This window comes from Hemibagrus wyckioides, linkage group LG08, assembly GCF_019097595.1.
Source record: "Hemibagrus wyckioides isolate EC202008001 linkage group LG08, SWU_Hwy_1.0, whole genome shotgun sequence".
Taxonomy (NCBI): Eukaryota; Metazoa; Chordata; class Actinopteri; order Siluriformes; family Bagridae; genus Hemibagrus; species Hemibagrus wyckioides.
In genome coordinates this window covers 14,734,806-14,762,595 of record NC_080717.1, presented here as the reverse complement: position 1 = coordinate 14,762,595, position 27,790 = coordinate 14,734,806, and the positions used below count along the sequence as shown (strand labels likewise).

Genomic DNA, 27,790 nt, shown 5'->3' with positions numbered 1-27,790 from the left:
AATGGTCCAAAATACCTGCAGGCAGAATTCAAGGACTTATCACTGGCTATAAGAAGCGTCTACAGGCTGTTATTTCAGCAAAAGGTGGCTCTACTAAATATTGATGTATTATTATTATGAAATATTATTTCATTGGGGGTGCCCAAATGCTTGCACCTGTCTGTTTTTGTCATGATTTACACTGCATTGTATCTGTTGATTAAATAAATGTTATTCCAGAACTGAAATGTTGCTGTTTCCATAAGCTATAAATTATATCCAAATGAAGTTGCTACTTCGAAAACCCAGCAGATTATAAACTGAACTTATGATCATTTTCAGGGGTGCCCAAACTTTTGCATAAAACTGTAAATGGTATGTCTCGTATGTCTAGCTGGTAAGTTTAGACACCATCTCTCAGCATAGGTTCTCAATCACAGCCTCCAGACTGGAGTCTGAGGAACAGTGAAGACTGATAGAGCCGGAGGGACTCATTTTGGCTGCCAAATTCTCTTCTACCTCAATAACCTGAGCTTTCAAAGACTCCTGACAAACACATACAATATGAAGGTATGTTCATATACATTATACACAAATGAAAAAGCACACTGAAGTACCAGTCTCAAATTTATAACCTAAGGCTATCAACTTAAAATGACAATAATCCTGGTGCCTCAGCAAACAGATTACAATGAGCATGAACTCAAATGACTTCAACAACAACAACAATGTTAGGTTTCAAAGTTTTATTTCCATTAAATAAGTTAAAAGTACCAAAAAAAAAAAAAAACTGAGAGAAGTGCAAGTTGCATATGTACCATAATTAGAAGTCAAATCAGTGCAGAACCCAACACATGAAAACAGAAATAGAATGCAAGACAGGGGACAATACAATTTAGTAACCTTCCAATTATGTTTTCCCAGGGAGCTTGATGAGGAGGAATGGAGTCACAAGCAAGCAGACTTCCAGATAAAGAACATTTCATTGCAAATCTCAGATCACTGAGTACTAGAGCGTCTCCCATCCAGTGTCGACATGCACTGGCAAAGCTGAGCAAGTGCTTCACACTTTGAGAAAAGCAGAAGCTGACTGCTGTGCCCTTTTCAGGAATCTATGCATGACCTCTATTTTTGAGGAAGTTACAAAATAAGAGGCCCAGTGTTGAGCGTGACTAAATTTATCCCCAGACACAGGTTTAGAAAAAATGCCAGACATTTCTATGTTCCTATGGAAACTCAATGTTATAAGTAATATGTTTGTTAATAAGAGTTGTTCTTTTCTTTGCCATAGTGCTTTGGCAGAACTGTACATGTATATGGTCATGCCAATAAAGCTTGTTGAAATTGAAAAAACTGATAATTGGTCAGACAGCAGAGATCAGCAAGTCTGTGTCTGAAGCAATCTGAGGGAGCTGAATGTGAAAGCTGAGAGTCTTGTGGCATTGGATCATGCTCATTTTTACACTGTCGGGATGAAAGCATTTGAAGAGAGAAATAGCTGATACTACTCTTTTAAATTCAGTTAAAAAAGGTTTTTTATTTGAGCTGTGGAAACAAGTTGAAAAGTCAAAAGTCTGTCTTTTTCATTTCCTGTTCTAACATAGCTGGCATACCACAAGTGTCTTGCATTGCTAACTTCAGGGACAACAGGTTTTACTGAACAAGTTGGTTTCTACTTACGTGACGTGGCAGTATACTCTGACTTTACTATGTTACATAATCCCGGATCTATAATCCATAAATGTCACAGTGCAGGACAAATCCAATGACTGGCCAAACTACATCAGGTCAAGTCAAAAGGATCTCCTTATTTCCTCTTTAGCTTAAAAAATATAATTAGGAATTGATTCAGTAAACCTTGGGTTAACTCGTTAACAGTAGGCATGATAAGGATCTATAATTCTACGTAATATTTCATGACAAACCCAAACACAGGTTTTAGTATGGTTTGGAATACAGAGAAAGACCTTGACTAGAGACAGAATTTGCATATATGGATTAGCGAACTATATACAGTATATGTAATTTTTTTTAAGCAACGCCCCAGGGAGCTATTAGGGTGTATACCTTTCTATTAAAGGAACAAAGAACAAAGGAAAATCCCCCTAATGATTATCTTATACAGTTTGCATGGTTTAGGTTACTGCACAGATAGTATCAGACTTTAGAAAACAGGAGACCAGTTGCACCAGTGTTAAAAGTGAAGACAACACAGAAAACTCCCATTATGTAACAAGAATACATTTACATCAGGTAAGACATCAAGACTATGACAACCAGAAAGCTCATAACTGGACTGTGATTAAACCATTAGAAACATGCTGAAAATGAACAAAAGTGCCATACACCACAGCTCTCTGGAGTGTAAAGTGTCCGGTTGATCCACAGTGTGAGGATCCAGGTTCACGGTCACAATGTTTAATAGCACTTTAGCAGCACTGTCCAGAAAATGCTGAGTTCAACTATGGAGGAGCTACAGTATTCAAGCGCCACTGACAGTTATACATGATGAACAAGGACAGATGGGTCTAAAAATAAATTCCAATTAAATGTGATTGAGGAGGGATATCTTACTGAGCTTTAAGAAATCCCCAGTGTCAACTGGAGGACAAAATGAGAAATAGAGTAAAAGAACATATAATATATAAATACATGTTTACACTACAACGGATAAACACCACTGTGACTCACTGTGATTCACTGCCACAGAAAGCCTTCCTTCAAAAGGCAAACGATTGTCAAAGTCACCGTTCAAGAATAATATAACCCCAACCAATAATACCAAACTGAGAGAAATAGACTCTCAGTAGTTACATGGTAAACTCACACAGTCCACTGCTAGCTGGATTGGGGCAAAAGTGAAAGGTGCCTCAACAGACATGAAATCTGACAAAATGAATGCAGCAGTCAAAATTGTCCTTATTGGTTGTATTTAGTGTACAGGTCAATTCATATTGACGTTCTTCAGATACAGGTGACACACACACACACACACACATACATACATACACACACAAAACAGTTTTTGGTTTTGGCATTAAATTTTCTGAAAAGTGAAACGTCTAAAAAGGAAAGGAAAAGAGAGAGAGAGAAAAAAAGTTGATACATAAATCCTCATATAAAGGCCTTAAGGCCAAATAATATGGAGCTCAGAGCGACACCAGTTCGACCTGAAACTGCTTCATGTAAGCAATGGACAGGCTCTAATAAAACAAAATAATATTAGAGCCAATCGCAGCGTTTGTGCAAATGAGGTGCTGCCATTTTTCCAAACAGGTATGGTAGTGCAGGGAGGGCTCTACGACTAATAAGTCACTCACTCTCTCACTCACTCACTCACTCTCTCATATCACCAGGGCACCGACTGGATGAAAGGTTATGACCCATGATCTCTCTGGAGCTCCTCAGTCATCATCACTGCCCATTAGGAAGCCTAAGATGAAATCATTGGCCCTCTGACGATCGTTTGAGGTCTGCCTGCTTGTGAGGTTTGGTGGCGGTCTGATGAGAAGGCTTGCAAAGAGAGTAGCTGGAAGAAGAGAACAGAAATTCACATAGCTAGACGAAGAAAACTAAAATTACATTTACAGCATTTGGTTGATAAATGTAAGGTAAGTTAAGGTAAATGTAATGTAAGGTGAAATAAGATCAAAAATCTTTCTGAATAGTATATAAAAGAGTGAATTGCTGACTTACCTATAAGGTTGGCAGTGAGGTTGTTGTCGATTGCATGCTTCAGCAGCTCCCTCAGGAAAGCCATTAGGTAGCGGAACACATTGCGGTGTGCTCTGGGAAGCTGTGATATTAACTGTGAAACAAAACAAACAGCAATAAGCCAATTAGGTTTGTGTAATTCTATTTAAAATGCTTAGAGAATCAAATGAATGCATATATTGTGTTTGATATATAACACAAATAACTTTTTCATAACTATAGAGAAAATAATAAATTGCAAGTGGTTGCTAAGCAATTATAAGTATGCGTACATGTATAGTAAATGATTTATTTACTTTTGAAATCCACTCATTTCATAGGCTGCTACCCATTTCTCATCTTAAGAGGAGCTTAGAGTATACTGTAGCTAAACCCTTAATTCTGTGAGATCTAAGACTCCCTCACTTGGCTAGCACACAGAAGGAGAGAAACAAAAACTACTCTATACACTCTATCCAACTGTGCCTTGACATCATTTATCAAAGGTAGAAGAAGCATGAAAATTTATTTATTAAGGATATAAAAAGATTGTAAGTAAACAGCATCCATAAATCTTGGAAATGTTTGGAACAGGGGACATCACACATGCTTGGCAATCTGGGAAACCTGGCAAATTGTTAGAGGTCTCTGTGAATAAATTCTGGCCAACAGGCAAACAAAAGAAATGACAGGGTTTGACCAAAACTGGGGTTTTCTACCTGACAAAACCTTGCCTGTGCTGTATGCCTGTAACAAACATGGCTGCAAAACTGTCAGCCTGCCTAAAGGTTATCTAGCTAAGTGTGCTTTTCTCATGCAGTGAATGTCAAGTTTTAACGGAGTTATTCTTTATGTACAGCAAAATGGACATAAGCCTAATTGATCCAGTTGTCTAACTAGTCCAGCTTAGCTTAACATCAGCTGTCCATTTCTGCAGCTGTACAAATACTGTACAAGCTGCAGAATGGACTCCTTAAAAGCAATTTCTTCTTTAGCTTCTGGCCCTTTAAAATGCACTTAACATTTCCACAGTGTTCAAAACTTCATATCACACAGAAACTGTCCATGTGAACGGCTTTCCCAGGCTGCCACACATATACTGTGATATCATTTATGACTGTTTAACGTCTTTGAACAACGTTTTGTCATCTGTGGATTATCTTAGATAAATCATTAATATTTTAACCACCATGGACTACAGAGAATTAGGTTCATTTATATAGATCCTTCTGGTGTCTGTATACCTGTTTACAGAGACGAGTGTCATGTGAGCATTCGAGACAGCGTTGATAGAGTTCATAACACACCACCGGCTCAGGCAAAGCCTCCAAGAAAATCAGCAGTGCTTCAGCTACTGAATGGTTACTGCCAGCTGATACACACAGTTAAGGTGCAAATACAAATGCACACACACACACACACACACACACACACACAGTAGCCTAGCAATTTGAGAACCATGGTGACATTTAACAAAACTAAAGAATGCAGGACAAACTGGATTGAGAGGACCTCTGTGGCAGTGTGCAATGACAGCCTGCAAGAGAAAGTAAAGCAATAAAGACACAGAAGGAGAGCAGAACAGAGGGTGCACTGTGTCTTCTTGAAGCAGTTCGAGCACAAAACATAAAAATTTTGTGTGTAAAAGCACAAAAATACAAAAAAAAGTACCACAAAAGTAGCCAGGTTAGCATGCAGAATTAAATCATGTCTAAGAGAACAGTTTAGGCAGTCATGCTTATAATGCTTTATATCAGCTGCATTTGCAATTGCATGCTTTGCACTGGTTGTAGCTACTGCAGAGAAAGATAAATATCAGCTCTAACAACAAGGAAGTTATGTCCATATCTTACTTTTCATCACAACCACTATTTTTATCCCTGTACAATGTTACTGAAACATGTAACACATAAAACCCTGAGGGCATGCTGTTATAGAAAAATTATTAATAGCAGAGTGGTTTCATGCAAATCATTGCAAAGCAGAGTTACTATTACAATGCGAGTGTTAATTATTTCCTTATAACACTACGCTTAGACTTTATTTTTCTTTCACTACAGGCATTTGCTAAGGATTATAGATTTTTATTCATTAAAGAAAACATTGTATGTTTTATCTGAAAGAAGTGCCTGTTATCGCCTGTTTCGCCTAGTAAAATTGTCATGTTACTGAAAAACAATTTTCAAGAAGCACAGAGATGTTACAATGTTAATTGTCTTGTCGCAGAAAACCTCTCCTATCAACAACATATTTTGTGAACTCGGAGCATCAGCCACACAAAATCCCCATATAAGCTCTTTTTATAGAAATAATAACATGATATTCAAGGGCACTAATATAAACCTTGCAGCAGGAATTACACTCAGAGCCATACTGTTATAGAAAATTCCTCAACACCATCAAACCAATCAGAATCAATAGTGCTGTGGTAAAATAAAATAATAATAAAATAAAACAACTCTGTACAAGAAGTGCCATTATGAACATAATGTCTTTTTCAAACTAGACTGTGTTCTTTATTAACATGCACTTGTCCATAAATCAAGTAAAATAGTGCAGTGCTAAGAAACATTTTCCTTACATGTTTAAAAATAGTGTAGTCATTTGAGTAAAAAGGATACGGATAGAGTCTGGAATACTGGTGTCCAAGCAGTCAATAATACTCTGCAAGTCATCCTGCAGGCCAGGGGTCTGGAAAAGGTCCTCCTAGAAAAATAATTATAATTTATAGCATAATCTGATTAAGTAATATATAAAAAGATCTGGGGGAAGATGTAAATTTATTTTCTTTGCGGCAGAACGGCTAATTATGTCTGTAATTACAAATCAAATGGGGGGGTGAGAGAGAGAGAGAGAGAGAGAGAGAGAGAGAGAAAGAATGTAGCATATAAGCATATAAAAGATGAAAAAAATCCTGATTTCCTTCTGATTCATGTGTATATGTTGATAATGACAAGGATTATTAAGTTATCAAGTGCATGCATTACACCACTGATTTGCATATGGTGATGCCCACACAACTCCATCAAAGGCAAAGCTCAAAGAGCTGAAATTAGGAGCAAAAGGCCAAAATGGACCTTCTCAGAGGTGAAAGTAAGTTAAACTCTATAGATATCCATGCCATTAAAAAATATCTAGAAATATTCTTTAACATCCACAGAGCACCTAAAAAGGCGATTACACGTGAATTAATTGAGGTGAAAAGAAAATGGACTAACATGGAAACAGACAATAGTACATATACGCGGTCCCCAGGTAATGATCAAACATTAAACAGGGAAGCTATTTTTCACTTGTTTTAAGTGTCTAAGAGAGTTGCCCAGCATTAAAAAAAAACAACAACAATAATAATAAAATTAATAAAAATAAATCATATGGCTATGCACAGATAGACCAAGCCGTTTATGTAGCACAGTTTCATTCGTCATGATTTGATTCAATTTATTTCTCTTAATTGATGGGTTGTGTTGCCAGGCCTTTCTTTAATGAGGGATGAGAGATGGCTGTTGCATCAGGATTTGAATTCTATTTCCTGATATGACGTAAGCTCTTTTTTCAGCTAAGGATTACATTTTTTTTTTCTAATATTACAGGATTTTCACGAATACCAAATTTCTTGTGTAAACACCCATAGACACAAACACTCCTGTTTGTATCCAGCTTGATCAATGAAGCCCATTGTGTGCAACAGTGTGATGGATTAGCGTTAATCCTTAAAAACACTGAGCACAAAGCAATGATTACAAACTCTGATAAGAGCTTTCATCATCAGCATTACAAATGTAATTTTAAAATATTGTTTTTATTATCTTTCAGCCTAATTGTGATGTTTTGGCAGCTTATATGTAAAAACTATAGAGTTGACAGAAAGCTGTGGTTTACCTGGTGACAGGCCTTGGTGAAAAGATGGTTGACAAGCAGCCAGATCTCCTTGGGGATCTTTAATGGTTTGTCCTCTGTGTTGCCACTGTCCAACAGGAAGTTCATCTTGGATTTCTCCTGAGAAGCATATTCACTTGTTAAAATGAAGCAAATCTGTGTGCTTTTACCTGATTTATGCTTTGCTGCTAAAAATGTGCAGAATTTTCTTTACAAAAGAATCAGGGACCAAACAGGGATAATTCATACATGAGAGGTTAGAGGGAGCTTAAGCGAGTCACATATTATTTACAGGGGTTTGTGAGACTGAAAGAGGGCTATTTTGTACCAGACATATCACGTTCCTTTGGACACTGTAAATGTATCCCTTAGAATTTAAAAATACATACTGACGAACCCTACATTCTCTCTCTCACTTGGCCAACATTTGACAAGCACCAAATTCAGCTCTTGTGGGGTGTTCCTGGTCTGCAGTGGTCAATATATATCAAAAGTAGTCCAAGTAGTCCAACAAGCTACAAGTTGCTCAAATTGCTGAAAAAGTTAACGCTTGTTCTGATAGAAAGGTGTCAGAAAACACGATGCATCACAGTTTGTTGCGAATGGGGAATGTTGCAAATAGCTGCAGAGCAGTCAGGGTGCCCATGTTGACCCCTGTTCACTGCCGAAAGTGGCAACAATGGGCACGTGAGCATCAGAACTGGACCACGGAGCAATGGAAGAAGGTGACCTGGTCTGATGAATCACGTTTTCTTTTACATCACGTGGATAGCTGGGTGTGTGTATGCTTTGGGCAATGTTCTGCTGGGAAACCTTGGGTCCTGCCATCCATGTGGATGTTACGTTGACACATACCACCTACCTATGCATTGTTGTAGACCATGTACACCCTTTCATGGAAACGATATTCCCTGATGGCTGTAGCCTCTTTCAGCAGGATAATGCGCCGTGCCACAAAGCAAAAATGGTTCAGCAATGGTCTGATGAACCCAACAATGCGGTGAGTTGACTTTGCCTCCAAATTCCCCAGATCTCAATCCAATCAAGCATCTGTGGGATGTGCTGGACAAACAAGTCCCATCAATGGAGACCCCACCTCGCAACTTACAGGATTTAAAAGATCTGCTGCTAACATCTTGGTGCCAGATACTACAGCACACCTTCAGGGATCTAGTGACCAGGTGGTCATTATTATGCCTGATCAGTGTATATATATATATATATACACACACACACAGTGAGGGAAAAAATGATTTGATCCCCTGCTGATTTTGTACGTTTGCCCACTGACAAAGAAATGATCAGTCTGTAATTTTAATGGTAGGTTTGTCTGAACAGTAAGAGGCAGAACAACAACAAAAAAATCCAGAAAAACACATTTCAAAAAAGTTATACATTGATTTGTATTTTATTGAGTGAAATAAGTATTTGACCCCTTTGCAAAACATGACTTAGTACTTGGTGGCAAACCCTTGTTGGCAATCACAGACGTCAGACATTTCTTGTAGTTGGCCACCAGGTTTGCACACATCTCGCATCTCAAGGAATTTGGGCCCACTCCACTTTGCAGATCCTCTCCAAGTCATTAAGGATTTGTAGCTGACCCTTCAGCTCCCTCCACAGATTTTCTATGGGATTAAGGTCTGGAGACTGGCTAGGCCACTACAGGACCTTAATGTGCTTCTTTTTGAACCACTCCTTTGTTGCCTTGGCCGTGTGTTTTGGGTCATTGTCAGGCTGGAATATCCATCCACGACCCATTTTCAATGCCCTGGCTGCGGGAAGGAGTTTCTCATCCAAGATTTAATGGTACATGGCCCCATCGGTCGTCCCTTTGATGTGGTACACTTGTCCTGTCACCTGGGGATGGTGTACTTGGGGTCATAGGCAGCATTCCTCCTCCTCCACACACAGCGAATTGAGTTGATGCCAAAGAGCTGGATTTTGGTCTCATCTGACCACAACACTTTCACCCAGTTCTCCTGTGAATCATTCAGATGTTCACTGGCAAACTTCAGATGAGCCTGTACATGTGCTTTCTTTAGCAGAGGGACCTTGCGGGCGCTACTGGATTTCCGAGCTGAGATTAAGAGCACTCCCGAGAGTGCTCCTACTGTAATCTCAGCTCCTTACCTGTATAAAAGACACCTGGGAGCCAGAAATCTTTCTGATTGATAGGGGATCAAATACTTATTTCACTCATTAAAATGCAAATCAATGTAGAACATTTTTGAAATGCGTTTTTCTGTTGTTGTTTTTTTGCCTCTCACTGTTCAAATACACCTTCCATTAAAATTACAGACTGATCATTTTTTTGTCAGTGGGCAAACGTACAAAATCAGCAGGGGATCAAATAATTTTTTCCCTCACTGTGTGTATATATATATATACACTATATTGCCAAAAGTATTCGCTCACCCATCCAAATAATCAGAATCAGGTGTTCCAATCACTTCCATGGCCACAGGTGTATAAAATCAAGCACCTAGGCATGCAGACTGTTTTTACAAACATTTGTGAAAGAATGGGTCGCTCTCAGGAGCTCAGTGAATTCCAGCGTGGAACTGTGATAGGATGCCACCTGTGCAACAAATCCAGTCGTGAAATTTCCTCGCTCCTAAATATTCCACAGTCAACTGTCAGCTGTATTATAAGAACGTGGAAGTGTTTGGGAACGACAGCAACTCAGCCACGAAGTGGTAGGCCACGTAAACTGACGGAGCGGGGTCAGCGGATGCTGAGGCGCATAGTGCAAAGAGGTCGCTAACTTTCTGCAGAGTCAATCGCTACAGACCTCCAAACTTTATGTGGCCTTCAGATTAGCTCAAGAACAGTGCGCAGAGAGCTTCATGGAATGGGTTTCCATGGCCGAGCAGCTGCATCCAAGCCATACATCACCAAGTGCAATGCAAAGCGTCGGATGCAGTGGTGTAAAGCACGCCGCCACTGGACTCTAGAGCAGTGGAGACGCGTTCTCTGGAGTGACGAATCGCGCTTCTCCATCTGGCAATCTGATGGACGAGTCTGGGTTTGGCGATGGCCAGGAGAACGGTACTTGTCTGACTGCATTGTGCCAAGTGTAAAGTTTGGTGGAGGGGGGATTATGGTGTGGGGTTGTTTTTCAGGAGCTGGGCTTGGCCCCTTAGTTCCAGTGAAAGGAACTCTGAATGCTTCAGCATACCAAGACATTTTGGACAATTCCATGCTCCCAACTTTGTGGGAACAGTTTGGAGCTGGCCCCTTCCTCTTCCAACATGACTGTGCACCAGTGCACAAAGCAAGGTCCATAAAGACATGGATGATGTGTTGGTGTGTCTGGTGTGGATGAACTTGACTGGCCTGCACAGAGTCCTGACCTCAACCCGATAGAACACCTTTGGGATGAATTAGAGCGGAGACTGAGAGACAGACCTTCTCGTCCAACATCAGTGTGTGACCTCACAAATGCGCTTCTGGAAGAATGGTCAAAAATTCCCATAAACACACTCCTAAACCTTGTGCACAGCCTTCCCAGAAGAGTTGAAGCTGTTATAGCTGCAAAGGGTGGACCGACGTCATATTGAACCCTATGGATTAGGAATGGGATGTCACTTAAGTTCATATGCGAGTCAAGGCAGGTGAGCGAATACTTTTGGCAATATAGTGTGTATATATATATATATATATATATATATATATATATATATATATATATATATATATATATATATATATATATATATATAGTACACACACAGTGTCATTACTCACACTCCCCTGTACACAGGAAGGCTAACCAATCAAGGAGTTGTTTGGGAGCTCATGTATGTGGAAGAGAGCAGATAGTGTGTTATGCCACCCTATAATAATGCACAAGCAGCAGCTCAAAAATACACACAGGGTGACTCCAGGTATCTCAGAGGTAGCACATGTTTTGCCCCATCCACCCTTGTTGTTAGGGTGTGAGAGTTAGCTTGTGAGTGGGAATTGGCAAGACCAAAAGTGGGGGTATGGGTAATTGAGAACTGTAAAAACCATAAACATAGCATACATTCACTCACTTCACTTTTCTCTATGCTGCAAGGTTTCATTTTAAGTACTCCTTAGTTAGACAAGAATGGAATAGAGTACGGTATTGGCCCACACATATCTGACAAAATGATTTAAGGAGCGTTATGGACAAGAGCGGACAAATCATTAGGAATATCAAAACTGAGAACTGAGACAGAACTGAGACAATGGTTACAGTCATCCACTTCCTGGGATTTACTATCTTGTCATATTTTTGATAACAATTTTTTTTAAACCTAGTTTCTCGGCAAACCAAACATGACACAGGGCAAATACACTGGAGCTGTCACTTGCAAATTAACTGATGATGCATCCATCCATGGAAAAGCTTTCTTTGTCTGAGCCTGACAGAGAAAAACACCAGTGTTCTGAACTGACTAGTCCTAACAAAATATTTCCAAAGATCACTCTAAAGCCATGGAAACCCCACAGTAAAGACCATCTAGGATGAATCAAACCCTGCTACTTAAACAACCTGAACAATTTATTAGACCAGTTGGGTTCGTCTTTAAACACCACTTGAAGTATTGTAATGTCAGTGCCTGGTGAGTTTCTGAAATAAACCATTAGGGTTGTTTATACACTGACATGCAGAACCAAGCGTCAGAGTTGAAACTCTAAACAGGCTTAATTACTGGCACCGTGAGTCTGCTGTGAAGAAAAATTTGATGGGAGTAGAAAAAAATACGAAATGAAAGTGGGGGGCCTGCTGAACGTTAAATGTGTTAAAGGAGACAGTGCAAAGCAAACAAACCTTTACAGAGTGTTTCCACACATGCAAGAATGTTAACTGATACACAGAAATAAAAACTAATCAGACCACACATGCAGTGTAAACAAACTGTCTCAAATTCTGTAATGCCATTTAGCAAGACAGACAAAAACACTGCAGCAGCCCTTACAGTACCACAATCTGTAGAGCTTTACCTTCTCCATGTAGCTATCTTCTCCCTGAGAGTGAGGCGGTCCCAAGAATTATTGGTTGGAAAGGAATGGACAATGCATACAGGGGAGATTGAGAAAAAGGAGGACAGGGAAATTAGAAAAAACAGTGAAAAAGAAAGCATTGCATAAGAGAGGGCAAGCATTTTCACTCACCACTGGTAAGCAGTCTAGAAAATAGATAAGCAGAAATGAAAGAAAAGGTAACTCATGGTCATTCATATTTGCACGTATGATGCAGATGATAAATGCTGGCAAAGAAAAAGAACAAGAGCATTCTGAGACTCTAAATCATGCTGTAACATTTTGGAACAGTGAGCTGTACTGTTCTCATTCCTCAGGAGACTTATAGGTATATGAAAACAAGATGAAGGAACAAACCTCAGCTTCTGAAGACTAAAGTCTACATTTGTGTACAGACATGACAATGCAGTGGCCCTCACTAGTGCATGACATGAAAAGGAGATTTCAGGTTTTACATTCCACCTTTTAGGAATATAATCCCACAAGTCCCACCAGTCTGGATTTTATCATCTTTATAGATGGGTATTTATAATATTGACAGATGGGTTTAAATGACACTTCCATGATCATATATGCTAATTAAATGTTATTTGTCTTAATTGGCTGTTAGGCTGGAAGTAAAGTCATAATCTTGGACAACATATTACGGATTCATACCTGAAGTTAACTTTGATCCAAGCTGTAGGGCATCAATCATTTTTCTAATTAAAAAGCCTCATTCTTAAAACAAAGCTGGGTAGAGATGATAAAGACGTAGGTAGCTGAAACAATACTAAAAGTCAGTTTAATTCTGAAATTTAAAACCGAATACAATTGGTCTCGTCTAAGGATCTCACTATCCCTCCGATAGACAATGACTATGTGTCTGCATTCTGTCTGAAATACAAGGGGTTTATACTCTACACACACCCACACTCAAACATTATAATGTTTTTCAGCCGTGGCACAAAATAATTCTTTAAAAGTCTTTACGGCAACTGCAAATTTAATTACAGGTTTAAGACTGCGATCATGTTTCTGGCTCATGCATCAGTTCCTGCTGCCTTCCCTCATGCTACCTTAGTAAATCCTTCGCATGTTGTCTGCAGCTAATATTTTAAGGCTGACAATTGCACGGACAATAAATCTGTGAAAAAAAAAAATTCCAGCCCTAACTGGCAAGCCAATCAGTAAACTGATCAGTAAATGATGGCACACAAGATTAATATTAGACACAACCAGAGCAATGTTGAAAGAAATGCTGGAGCAACCTTACTCTATCAACTTCAAAGTCACTGGTATAATTTTTTGGTCTTGTGCTCCACATGTGCATATTCTGACAGGAAAAAGACAACAGTATGCCACTTGCACTACATGTGATACCCATGTGGTGGCTCAAGTGGTTAAGGCTCTGGGTCGTTGACCGGAAGATCGGGGGTTCAAGCCCCAGCACTGCCAAGTTGCCACTGTTGGGTCCTTGAGCAAGGCCCTTAACCCTCTCTGCTAAATGAAAGAAACAGACCTTAGAGGGGGGGGGGGGGTGTGATCCCAAACACAACTGCTTTCATTATTTGTGATTTATAACTATTCTAGTTAGGAGAAAACATTTCAGCATTTAAAAAGGGTTTAATTTTTTTTGCATTTAATTACTATTCCTGAACAAAAGTTTAAGCAAAAATAAACCAGTGAGATGATTTCCCTTTGCATGGGCTTCAGTCTTCCACTTACAGTACATCAACATGATTTACCCTCTTAATAGATCACTACATCTATAAGCTTGTAGCTGTGATTTATCCCTTACCAAGTCGATGAGCTTCGTAATAGGAATTTCGCGGATGGGTTTCTTCATACGACACAGCGCCTCCAGAGATGTTCCAAAACAGCTGGGCAGGTAATTCCCTGACACAGTGATGAAATAATCTTTCCCCCGGTCCAAGTGCAACACCAAGATGTCCTCAATTTTATCCTCTCCTGAGTTGAGCAGTGTTACTGAGTCTTTACTCACATACACCTCCAAGGATATCTCCATGGTCTCATCTGCAAATCAATCAAGCAATTAAAAACTTAATCAACAGTGAGCAGCTAATCATATACACTTTTAATACATGATCATATCACAAGCTTATGTGGACCGTTGACCTTGTGTGTGCTATCAGTTTTCCTTTATTTACACTCTAGGCAGATTCTTCCGTAAATCCAAGTTAAATGACTGGCACTCACTAGGATCAAGAACTCCATCGTTGGGATCCGCTCGTAACCAGGGTTTGCAATACTGAGAGTCTGTGAGTTTGGGGATGAAGGCAAATGAGCAGGGCACTTGACCGTCATTGGTAATAAGAAAACTCTGCTTCTGTAGCTGGCGAAACTTCACATTCTCAAAGTGGAACTGTCCAGAATGAGAAAATACAATACAGGCTAAGATTAGTCACTCTTACTCACACTCACATACACAGGTTGTTCTTATGACAAATAATAACCATTGTATAAGTAACACCAACACCTCTGTCAATTATATTTTAATCAATATGAACATTTCAGCAGACAACAGTATAGGTTTTTAGAAATGAAATACAAATAAACAGAAAAAACACATATAAAGACAATTATTAATGTGTTGTCTATTGTTGAACACTCAATGCCCTAAATCTTTATAAAGCCAAGTGTGGGTACACCCTCTATAAATCCTAATGGGAGGAAAAAAATCTTAGACTGTGTTTTCTCTCATGTCTTTGTTTTCACCCTGCATGTCTTTCAATAAAAGGTGTTGATGCATTTTACTTGTGGAAAAGCTCAGTGAAATGTTATGACCACAGCGGCTTTAATACAAAGTCCTTCATTAAGTTTGGAAAGTTCCAAATGCCATATTCTCTTAACTTAACTTGATCATCTGTAGTGATAAGGTATGTTTATGGTAATCAGTAAAATACATACTTACTTATTAGTAGTAAAAAAATGTTCCAATAAAGGAGTAATATAATGGCAGTGTTCAAACCGAATGAATGATTTAATAAACAAGTTGGACAAGTCCATTTCTTTAAAGATTAAACTCTGTTGTTGGGTACGGGGCACTGCTTAATGTGTACTAATGTGTACTTCTAGGTTTTGAGCAACACACCATACAGAAAAGCACAAACAAGAAACACAATTTGGAAGCCACATCCATATTTTTGCAAGAAGAAATTAAGACAAATATATCAGTTAACTCTGTGGTTTTTCAACTACTGCTAAACAACCATAAAAACAAGAAGTACAATGCCCTTACTACTGAACAAAATATTGAAGCCCAGTTACATCACCCCAAACCATGTGACAAAATGTTGTTTAGTAGAATTTGATGAGTCTAAGGAAGGACATTTTTGGCATAACTGCAAAAAACAGCTCATCACCCAAAGAAACACCCCACCCATAATGAAGCAAGCTGATACATCATGCTATGGGGCTGCTTATCATAAGCTTCAACTGGGGCTTTAGTCAAGAAAGAGGCAGTTATGGACAGCTCGCTAACCAATCGATGATGCCGCAAAATTTGCAGTCCTGGACAACTGAAGATGAAAAAAAGAAGAAGCAAAAACCCAATTCAACAAAGGAAAGGCTTCAGAAGATGACGTTCACAGTTTATGAATGTCCCAGTCTGAGCACAGATGTAAATCCTACCAAAAACCTGTGGCATGACTTGAAGAGGGCTGTGCACAGGAGCTCCTCTCACAATTTGAGAGATGAGGAGCATTTTTGCCAGGAAGAATGAAATTAAATGTGCAGACTTTTTATCCAGACTTTTATCTAATTAACTTATTTATCTAAGACAACTGATATGAAGACTACTGATCAACTATTTAAACAGGCAGTAATCCGCTATGGCACTTGCTAATTTGAAATGAGGCAAAGAGGGCCCACTGTAGGTAAGATCTGACACCCCCGCATTACAAGTGCATGGCATGCACAGCTGTAACAGCAGAATCCAAATTCTATGAGCATACAACAAGATGTATAATTCTTTGCTCTCATTACTCACCTCTCTTTGAGTCAGTGACAAAGAGGGCAAAAAGTCATTCTCCATCCTATCCATATCACGAACTAATTCCTCAAATACCTTCTTATAACGCTGTTCATTTACCATCTTCACCTGTTAACAATAAAGATACAATACAGACACACAGATTTGTGAGGTGTCAAATTAGTGAAATAAAAAAGCCCCAAAAATGTTGGTCGAACAGTGAAGCTCACCCCGATGCTAAAAACAGCGCTAACAGGTTTGTGGTCACTAGTCTGCAGCTCCATATGACTGCGGTAGCACAACTGCTTGACATTGTTACCTCTCCATAAAATACGATCGCACCAGGCAGGAATTCGACATTTGCCACTGAATCAAAAAACAAACAAAAAAACCCCAAACAGATCAGTTTAACATAGTTCACAAATGTATAATTATATATAAAACAAGTATTTTTTTTACTGTTATATATTATGATGAACCTGGATCTATTTTACTACCTCGAGTCCCATCGGTCTGATTTTGCATCATATTTGTAAGTGGGGATAAAAGTGATTTCTCCTTCCATAAAGTCAGTGAAGGCACGTTTAGTCTGCCTCTGGATGTTCAGCTGTCAAAAGAAGGCAACAAAGAACTGTTTTATAACGGCAGAGGAACCATCTCTACATTTCAGGCATATCTAAAAGAGCATGCAAAAATATGACAAAAAGGAAACAGGAACAACAACAAGGGATTCCAGTGGCTGACTGAATTAGTGTTCCCAAAACAGTTTTGAGAACTAAGAAGCCATATTCTTACTATAGCCACAATGACTTCCTCTTTTTAACCTAACTATTTGGTTAAGCGCATAGAACGTTCTCTCTCAGCACGTACCTGATCATACTCCTGAAGCTTCTGCAACTCATTATCCGCAATGAGCCTCTTCACCTGAGCTGCTTCATTTAAAAACAGTCTGTAGTTCAGATCTCCCAACCAAATTACCACACTGAGACAAACAAATTAGCACAATCTGTTAGAAATAATACATCTGAACTTTGAAAAGTGCATTATACATGAGACACCTAAACTGATGCCTCAGCATAAAGCAATAGATACATAAATGAACTGTTATATGACTAATATTTGCTTTATCTTCTGTTTAATTATGCTTAAGACGGGGTTTGAATAGTTTATTGACGTTTGTCAAATTCTGTGCGTCAGTTACTTACTCATGTTTGACTATACTGAGGGGTGGATGCTCCATGAGGTGAAAGCTCATGCGGGCACAGATCTCCTTATAGTCCTGGTTGCGTCGCTCAAAGTCTTCGACATGAGCTGCCAGGTGGGAGTTCACAATGCAAAAGCTGGTGTTGTAAAACACAAACCGCACTGCCACACCTCCTTTATTTCCCTGTAGGTGTCCACAAATAACTCAGTAGTTAAATCAGTAAACTATGCATAAGGTGCATGAATTGAAAGTAGGTGCTAGCTACCTTATTATTTGTTCTTATGATCTGACTTACCATTTTGTTCATTAGGCCAGTTCCGACAGTCTCAGCAGCAATTTCACTTATGTGGTTTTTGTGCTCTTTTTTGACAAACACCACCAGCATCATACCAACTAACCGAATAAGGCGTACCTGAGGATTAAAAATGTAACCCAAGTTAGTCTACAAGACTAAGCATGTAGTCTTTTAATATGAGCTATAAAAACTTTGTGCTTATAGTGTCTAGTTGTTCCGTGGTCCGTCACTCACCTGCCTGTATTTGGCTTTGGGATGAAGACTCCGCTCCACCGCATCAACCCACAGTTGCTGTCTGGATGAGTCCATGTACAATAATGCTTCTGTACTCAGATCCAATTCTTGAAACCTATTAAGCCACAATGTTGTTGTTTTTTAAATCATATTAAAAAAGGATCAAGCAAAACATACACTGGTCTGAAGGAGTGACCCCAAAGTTACAGTGAAAGTCACCGCTAGTATAACCATGTGAATAGACTGATGCATCAGTGGAATGTAAATAAATGAAACAAATAGATTTTACAGAAATTTGAAACAGATGTTTAAATGCAAATATGACACTGACCCCACTGCATATATATCAGGAGGCTCAGGATCACAAAACAACCAGGGTTCCAACCGGCTATCAGGAGACTGACCGTTCACATTCCAAGTGCCTGCAAAAAGCCTAGAAAATAAGGTGGGGTAAAGAGGTCAACCTTGCAATAGGTGGTATAAATTAGCTAACCTATGTTGCAGACCAAAAAAAAACAATATTAACCTAAAGTTCTGGATGTCCACATACTCCTTCTCCTTCTTTCCCAAACGGTATTTGAGAAGGCCCTCTCTCTGGCCTGTCTGGTTACTTAACATAGCCTGCCTCATGGTTTGTGTAGTTGGACTGTTAGACCAAGAGGTGGCTCGATCTGTAGTGTGATTGTGCCTGTAGGATTAAATAAGACACTATAACCAATTCACAGAAAGAGAAAAAACCTGCTTAAAGCAAGAAAGCTTGCTTATACTTACTCTTGCCTGACAGGTGTGGCCATTTGTAACTGAGGAGGTCTATCTTTAGGAGGTAGGCCTGCAGCAGGGGCAACAGAGGGAGTGTAACTGCCTTTCCGAGGAGGAAGAGGAGGTGTGGGTGGAGGAGGGGCTTCTCTTGGGGCAACTATCCGATTTTGTCTATTCTTCTTTTCCTCTACTCTTAGGCCATGGTTAAAATGATCCTCAAAACCAAAGTCTGTCACCAGTTGGCAGGAAGAGTCTACAGAATCTGGTACAAAAAAGTACAAAAATGAACTAGATAACAGCTTTAAATATGGGTAGATAAAAACATAGTGTATTTAATTAATACATGAATGAACTGTATGTACCAGATGTTAAGGGCTTTCCTTGAGTGTTACTGTTGGTATTGCCTTGTAGCATGGTCCTAGATGAACTGCTTCCTGCTTTAGAGATGCTTCTCTGAGGGGGGACTGGGACAGAGCTTTTAGGTGGGGCAGAAACAGCAGGCTCCATCTTCTTCGGCAGTGAACTTTTTCCTTCAACTGAAAGAAAAAACAAGCAATAACACATTCAGGACAATGTACCAGACTTACAAGTTTGGACATCTTTCAGTAACAAGGCAAAAACATTAACCTGAATAACAGAAATTTAAAGCCAAAAAGTTGTGGAGTTACACCAACTATCACAATGCAATGTGTCTTAAATGTGCTGGACAGTCTGTAAAATTAAAATCCCCTTAAATAGCAGCAAATATTCCTAATCTAATACTCCACTTAATAACTTAAAAAGATCACCTTTACTTTGCTTTCATGTTTACTGCTAGTATAAAAACTGCCTATTAAAAGGGCTGAAGCACTTTAGTCTGGGATGGCTCTTACTATTATGTCTTGCTATGTTGTTCTTAATGATGTCATTAACATCCTGCTACTATCAAATTAACCATTACATGCTGACCAAAAGCTAAGAGGAACCTGAAATCTGGTTGCGCAGGTTCTGCATACAGACTAATATGCGAAATGATGAACAGTAGTAACCAGGTCCAAAACTTCCCATTGTATTTCTTTTAATATTACCAAATGCACATGTGAAAACTCTTTCATTTTTTTTATTTAAACATTAACTACTGTATATAACTGAACTGAAATCTGTCTTTTATTTCTGTCTTTTATTAAGTCTTGTTTCCCACAGCAATAAAAAAGTTAGACAAGTTAAATATTCCATTCCAACTCCACCGAGTGGTCTCAGGGCACTCTCATTCTAAAAGCAACTCCAATTTATTCATTTCATTTGAATTTATTTTAACATGTAATAAATAATGAATACAAATTAGAACTATAGAGCAAAGTGTATTTTTGAATACTAAATGACTCTCACCTCTTCAGTAGGCATTTTTTGTTTAACATTAAGATCGGTTATTTTAAATATAAATGGCAAACATTTTTAGATGATTGCAAATAACTATATTCACCCGTAATCTATTTTAATACCTGCTGCAATTTCCATATTGTCTCGCTTGAGTTATCTTAACCTTTCCTAACCAGCCAGATTATAGAAAGCAAACATTCTGCCCAGCTTGACATTTGCAATGTACTTGTGATCATTGTCATTGGTGCTTGCTGCATTACAGTAGCATTACAGGGTATTTATGGAGCTTGACTACACAATATAGCAGAGACTTTGAATTTTACATGGAAAACTATTGTAATTTTGTGAACATGTATATTATAGGATTGATTATAGTAGATAAGCAAGTGAGAAGATAACAAATGATAAGCTAACTAACACTCATAGACTCTGCTAGCCAGCACAGATTCTGGGAGCTTCATCAACATGAGTATAAATGGGTGTCTGTTTTTGTACTTATAAGTGCTAAAGTTCCAAATTTACCAGAGTTAGTGATTTTAGTAAAAGTTAACAGAATCTGGCTGTTCTAAAACACAAACCAGTCCCTTCATTCACTATCCCCTCCAAACACAAACCCAAAAAGATTCCTAGGCAAAAAGCCAGTATGCAAAAGAAGCGTTTTGAATTAAAGGCCAAAATGATGAACAGACCGACGGTCTGCTTGTCCTGATTGGTCAGATTTTGGTGGTTGAAAGCTTTTTTTTTTTTAAAGCGGTTTACAGACCCTGGGACACAACAGGTACCACAATGCATTTCCTCGGAGAGGGCATTTTCCCGACAGTATTCTCTTTGCAATAGAGTAGACTTTTCCTTTAAGAAATTAGCAACATGCAGATGATTAATCATATTCTCAACTGCCTCATTCTAAGAATGAAGTACACATGCATAATAACTCTGCTCAAGGTTTCCAATTTCTTGAAATACTCTGGCTGTCCTTCAACATGCCCAACTTCAAGCACTTTTAAAATAAACAAATGAGATTTTAAAATATCTAAAGATACACAAAACGTAAGTAAATAATTTTACATCCAAATGTTTGTGTATATAAATGGCTTTTTGGTTTCTCTACTACATCTTTCAGTATAAGTCTGAAACAGTCATCATACAAAAGAGTGCAACAACAGTCTAAGTATGCAAACTTGGTCTATAACCACTTGATCTAATTTTAACAACGAATATAGCTGCTGAGAGCAAAGCAATTTGTTCAAAGGGGAAAAAAAAACAAGTCATAACAGAAAGCCATATTAAGGTAGCCTTAAGCTAAACAAAAGTTAACCGGCATTTCTAAGAGCTCAAATTGGGGCCATTAAAAACTATATCTGCATTTGTTCAGGTTAATAAGCAACCATGGTAAATAAAAAGAAAACAGGAGTTAATAAATAATCAAATCCTCACCTTGGTGCTTAGCCTTCATCACTTGCTGGAAAAATGTCTGACTGCGCTCATCATCCTGTAACTCCAACAGGATCTCTGGAGCTTGCTCGCCTCGAATACGGATCCTAAGCGTCGCTGCCAAAATAAAGAAAGAAATGCTGTTAGATGAGGCATAACAAAGATGGAGGGAGAAACAATACATCATACGTTCCGAGAGCATATAATACAATAAGCTGTAATAAAGCACTGACAGTAAAGAGTAAACTGACATAGCATGTCAAAAAAAAAGAACTAATTAAATTGACTCATACAGGAAACAATATTTCCTAGTCTCTCATTTCCCTTTATAAAAGCACTAACTTATCTCTCAGGCATACTATTAACAGAAACTACGTTCTGAACAAAAAACAGGTTCTTACTGCTTATCGAGAGGTCAATGAGAAGAGCCTCCTCGGCTTCTGGGGAAAAAAGACAGTTACAGGAAGTTATGACTCGTATGTGCAAAGGTTGCTAGGGGCTGTACTACTGTAAGAAAACAATTCCTACAGGCTCTCTGTAAATGTTTGCTTACAGATTTACAAGGAAGCTTGAACATGGACATATGAGGATTTAAATAGGATGATCTGCTCTGATGCTTTAGTCATAAAGCTACATTTCTTTCCTTATCACAGATATATAAAATATACTTACGCTATAAGAGAAGTAGGACTGGAGCTACATTGTTCTATTAAAAAAAACAAAACACACACACACAGAATATAACAGCCACTTACCACGTATTACGTGAAAATGCCTATTGATTGGTATGGACAACTGGGGCACCGGACTGGAAATGACTGCATCGGGATTTGCCAAAACACTCAACCTTAAAGAGAGAAGGCAAAATCTTTCTACACAGCCTTGTTTAATAATGTCAGCACCACAAAAGAATTACACTAAATAATTATATTGCGGTTCCATTGCAGTATGGCAATTATCCCTGATCCTCATTAAAGAGTGAGCTGTGCCTCCCATGTGAACTAGCACACCCATTTGGTTACTCTTCTTGCTCAAGTATGCGAGAAGTATCATGTACAGTCACTCACTCACTCTCACACACACACACACCGTCTCAGGCTGGAATTCATCTACACTAACACAAAGTAGTAGTGGGCGAGTATAGCGTCTGCCCAAGGATTTCGCTTGCTTCACTTTGCTTTCATGAAACATTAAAGTATTATCATGATTGGGTTTGGTTCTGCATGCTGTTTTTAACAAACACACTATATCTTGTGCTTACAAGTTCCCTCCCTCAGTGGAGAAGTGGTAATAATCTACAATCTGAACCACACTGTATAGGTTTTCTTTATTACATAATCCTCTAATAAAAAAGTTACATAACAACCTAGTAGCACAATATGTCTAGTTATTCCCATGCACTTCCATTTAGTGCAACACTAAACCTAAACAGTTTGACTACAGGCTATTATTAACTGCACCATGTTCCTACAGTGCATCTGAGGGCTCTCTGAGAGTGAGAAAGAAAAAAAACTTGAGAGATGGCTATCATTTTCTACCACAGACAAGTTTCTGTGTCTCCTCCATATAGCTCGTGTGAAGCTCATTACTTGATTATTACACACTAATATTTCTTAGTTGTCACGCTTTTTCCCGCTCCCAACAAGTGTTCCTCAAAACATGCTCCAACTTCCTCTAAACTCAGCAGGAAATTTAAACAACAGGAAAATTCACCAACTGCATGGAGGGGAAAAAAAAACTGACAGACCACCATTTCCTCTCAAGTCTGTGTGCTGTGCAACTTCTTGCTGTAACACACACACACACACATATATATACACACATACACACATATACATTATATATATATATATATATATATATATATATATATATATATATATATATATATATATATATATATATATACACACACATATATACATATACATATATACACACAGAGGTCACATAAAGGCACTTTCACGTCTATTATTCCGAGCGCTAACTTGTCTAAGAGTCATACAGGGATGCATAAATACATGCATAAATTTACTGGTGAAAATGGTAAATTACTACATAATTATATATATATATATAGCATCAGTTAGCTCTGTGTTTTGGCTTCGTTTGAGCTTTGCAGCTCAATTTAGCAACTCAACCCAATCAAATGACATGTTGGGTTTATACCCTGCAGCTGGTTTATGAGCTATGCGCTTTCTCACTGCATTCAAACTGAGCAAGCGTCTAAACGGAAGTGAAGTGAGACCACCTCACTCAGATGGTGTCAGATCAGTTATTCCAGTCTCCACTTGAGTAAGACCGCTGTGCTGTCACCTGCATATACAATCCATGTTGTTTAAAGGATATTTGTTTTTACATCATTTAATTTAGTCAACGAGCATTGATTCTTCCTGTTTTTTTGTGGTGCACTGTGGCACTTTCTGGGGAGCAAAGGTTCCAGTGCTTATACTACTGAGACAGCCCTTAAAATGGCCAACTCCCTGATCAATGCCCTGACAGAGCTGATTGAGATGCGTGATTTCCTTGTGATTTAACAATCATCAAAACATTAACAACAAGACAATTCGTCAATAACTGAAACACTGAAACAGTAATGAACATGATGGCATCTCAACTTAAACATATCAGCAATAGCGCTTAGTGGAGTAGCCCAATCTAAACCAGTTTCACTCATGAACATCGACATTTGTGAAATCACCCAGAGAAAAGTTGTGTTACATCAGAACTGATTGTCCATGCTCACTCTTCACTGACGAAATGCAGCTCATGCAGAACATTGTCAGTGTTACACAGTGTTGGTTAATGTCTACAATGCCTCAGTAACACACCAGCATTTCCTGTCCTGTGCTTGAAGCTCTGCACAAGCTTTAACTAGCAGAATAAGTATACTGGTGTTCTGTCTTTCTCACTCTAAGAAACACTTCTGTGAGGTACAGAACATTATACTGCCTCACTGCATTGCTCCTGAATGCAGCATTAGTTCGGTGTGGTGAAATTTTAATGCAGTTAGGATGATTGTGTGCTCATGTGAGGTTCATTTACTCTGTCACACCACAGAGGAATGCAGGATAATGGGTAGCACACTGCCCACTGCCTGACCGCAACACTACTCACTTTTCCTTTCCATCAGAAACACACAAACACACAATCTCTGCAACTCAGAAAACATGGCTGCTGAGACACCCTCTGTGTAACAATACTACATACAGACAGCTCCTCTGGGATACAAGAGTATCTGTATGACAAATGATTATTAGACTGTTTAATAATTTGGGAGCTTTGTGAAAGTGCAGAGAACCCTTACAATGAACTATAACCATATTTAGATTTTCTTCTAACAGAGGTTTTGCATTGAGACCCAATACACAGAACTAAATAGAAACATGACCACATCAGATGCAGATACTCACGTGAACTGTCCTGAACTCTCCAGCAGAGACAAGAGTCGGGGTTCTCGTTGCCCCGCCCTCAGCTCATGTCCCTTTACTGTCTGAACATTGCAGTTAAGAATTTAATAGTGTGTTAGAGAATAATAGTAACAGAGGATGAATAGAAAAAAAGAAGGTGGGGCGGTTATATAACACCTGCTTACAAAATACACTGTAAATACAAAATAAATAATGTCATGGTTTTGTATGTCGATGTGTACAAAATGATAACCAACTCACTAAACAACAAAACACTTTCACACAAGCAGAATCATGACTGCAACCTTTCCCATTCGCGGTTAAGAAACTAACGCAGTATTACACCAAAGAGAATCAGTGTCCATTATTTTCCCAAGACTAAATTAGCTTTTGCAGCAGCATCCACCAGTTAGTATGTACTGGGTAATTTATTACAGTCCAGCCATTATCCAGTTATGAAGTGTAATCCGATGAAGGAAATGCAACCTGAACCAGTATTAGGGTGCTTGACGCCTCACATCAGCTAGGTTTCTGGTTCAGTCCTAAGCTCAGCTGTCTGGCAGCCCATTCAGTGCAGCCAATACAACTGTGCATCAAGTTCATTGAAAAGTTATAAAAGAAGCAGGTACATCCACAGGACTACAAGGGTGTTCACAGATACAGCAACTCGCAGCAACCTGAGACCATTTCTTTTTCGATGAGAGCTGGAGAATTTGGATGACATGAGCAATGGCTTGTTTGCCTTCGTGTACAACAAGACTTTGAGAAATTGAGAAATGTTTACTATTATTGAGCTTTGAACATATTGCAGAGCGCACACTGCTTCGACTTCATCTCGTATGATATGATTCATGCATACACTGATGAATTTCTAAAGAAATACAGAATGTACCATTTGAGCAGCAAGAATATTAATTGTGAATGCTAGATGTGCCACCCAATGATAAACGTTATTACCATGGCAACCAGTAACAGGAACGCCTACTGCCGACTTCATATTACAGTATGTGAATGAAACATGTGGAATTATGCCAGTTTAGGTGTTGTATTTAATATATATATATATATATATATATATATATATATATATATATAATTAATAATTCTGTCACACAGTAAAGTATTGCTGATTTGTTACAGCTGAATATTTAAATTTCATTGGTCTCGGTTAGTCTCCCTGGTCAAGCTGTGAAGATTCCATAAGTTAGTGTAGCTAGTTAGCTTCGATACCTAGCTCTTGTCAAACTCAGGGACTCACACGACTTCCAAAGGATACAGCCAGGCACTTCTGCTCACAGATTCCAAGTGAGGACAACATCGTTCAAGTCGCCAGTTAGCTTCTCACCAAATAATTAGCTAGCCACTGGCTAGTTAACTGGTTAAATATTTGTCTCATACCAGTCCACACCCCTACGGTCCACTTCAATACCCCTTGCTCTGGAGACAGACTTAAATAATAGCTTTACTATCTAGTTAGCTAACTGGGAAACTCCTAATTTAAAAAAAAAGCCTGTAATTTTGCGAAGATAAAAATGTTCCAATTTGAAAAAACATACTCTCTAGTTTCGTCGCTGACCGGCTGAGATGGGGCTAGCGGCTAGCTAAGCTAGTTCTACCCCGTGAAGCGAAGCTGACGGTCTCGAGACCGTAAAAACACTACCATTACCTCGGACTAGTAGAAAGCGTTCATTAACCGTGTTCTCTAACACTTTGATGACGGAAAGCTCGCGTCACATCCCATTAAGACACGTCTGAATGATAAACTAAGGCTGCTATCAGCACCAGCGCTAGCTTCGGGTTCCACATCTGTGTAAACGAGAAAAGGCTGGGAGTATCAGTGAACACACACACTGCGTACAACTTGCGCATAATCATTAAACGCATACTTGGCTGCAGTGTAACGGCATCTCCACTGGAGACACCATGTTCACGCAGACTCTTATATTTCAGTTCTTACACACAGTGTACACAGTATGAGTGCCATGGTTATGTACACACATTTGTCCTCATTTATCAAGCTGCATAAGAAAGGATTTATTTTTAAATCGACCACAAATTTGCTATTTGTGAAAGTCTAATTCTGGAAAAAAACAGTTGTATCCCAATTCAAGATTCAAGATTCAAAGAACTTTATTAATCCCAGGGAGAAATTGCTTTGCCATGTTACAGTTGCTCTAATAAAGTGGAAGAGAGAAAGAAAGAAATATAGACTATATACAAGGAAAGACCTGAAAAGAAAAAAAAAACAAGTAACAAGAAATAGTAATTGTTCTCTTATCTGTAAATTTATGCATGTGGAAGACAAGAACTAATAAAATCCTTGATTTATCAAATCATATAACTCATGAGGAATTGCTCCAATTCTATGGATGAATTACGCTGTCAAGTTTAAAGAGAGTGTGTAGTTTTAGTTATATTCATATTAATGGCATATTAACTATTAAACAAAATGAAAACAAACCTAAATAAATCCATTAATTACATGTGACTGAGTGATAAGTGACTGATCTGGTATGTCTTAAGCTACAATGTGCTGTTTAGTCATTAATGTGCTACAG

The 27,790-nt window shown here is 38.7% G+C and overlaps 1 protein-coding gene across 2 annotated transcripts; it reads right to left on the bottom strand.

Moving 5' to 3' along the window:
- Window positions 1–710: 710 nt before the first annotated feature.
- ocrl (OCRL inositol polyphosphate-5-phosphatase) lies at window positions 711–27,066 on the bottom strand. 2 transcript variants are annotated; one of them, XM_058396837.1, is made up of 24 exons: window positions 26,509–27,066; window positions 25,236–25,315; window positions 22,578–22,669; window positions 22,224–22,262; window positions 21,826–21,939; window positions 19,395–19,568; window positions 19,045–19,294; window positions 18,800–18,961; window positions 18,605–18,706; window positions 18,274–18,388; window positions 18,040–18,156; window positions 17,746–17,927; window positions 17,411–17,522; window positions 17,038–17,147; window positions 16,771–16,906; window positions 16,559–16,669; window positions 14,767–14,932; window positions 14,348–14,583; window positions 12,529–12,552; window positions 7,555–7,671; window positions 6,294–6,378; window positions 4,917–5,044; window positions 3,676–3,787; window positions 711–3,508 (listed from the first exon to the last, which is right to left on the bottom strand). In XM_058396837.1, exons 1-24 carry the CDS (start codon window positions 26,548–26,550, stop codon window positions 3,384–3,386), a joined length of 2,931 nt encoding a protein of 976 aa, XP_058252820.1. In that variant the 5' UTR covers window positions 26,551–27,066; the 3' UTR covers window positions 711–3,383. The 2 variants fall into 2 exon arrangements, with proteins under 2 accessions (XP_058252820.1, XP_058252821.1); XM_058396838.1 differs by lacking the exon at window positions 12,529–12,552.
- Between the last annotated feature and the right edge of the window lie 724 nt (window positions 27,067–27,790).

Excerpts from the sequence above, each read along its gene's own strand:
- ocrl (XM_058396837.1), bottom strand. The coding sequence starts at position 26,550 with ATGTTGTCCTCACTTGGAATCTGTGAGCAGAAGTGCCTGGCT. Across the intron at positions 19,569-21,825 it reads GATGAAGGCTAAGCACCAAG|TTGAAGGAAAAAGTTCACTG; the intron begins GTGAGGATTTGA and ends TTTTTCTTTCAG. Across the intron at positions 3,788-4,916 it reads ACACTCGTCTCTGTAAACAG|TTAATATCACAGCTTCCCAG; the intron begins GTATACAGACAC and ends TTTGTTTCACAG.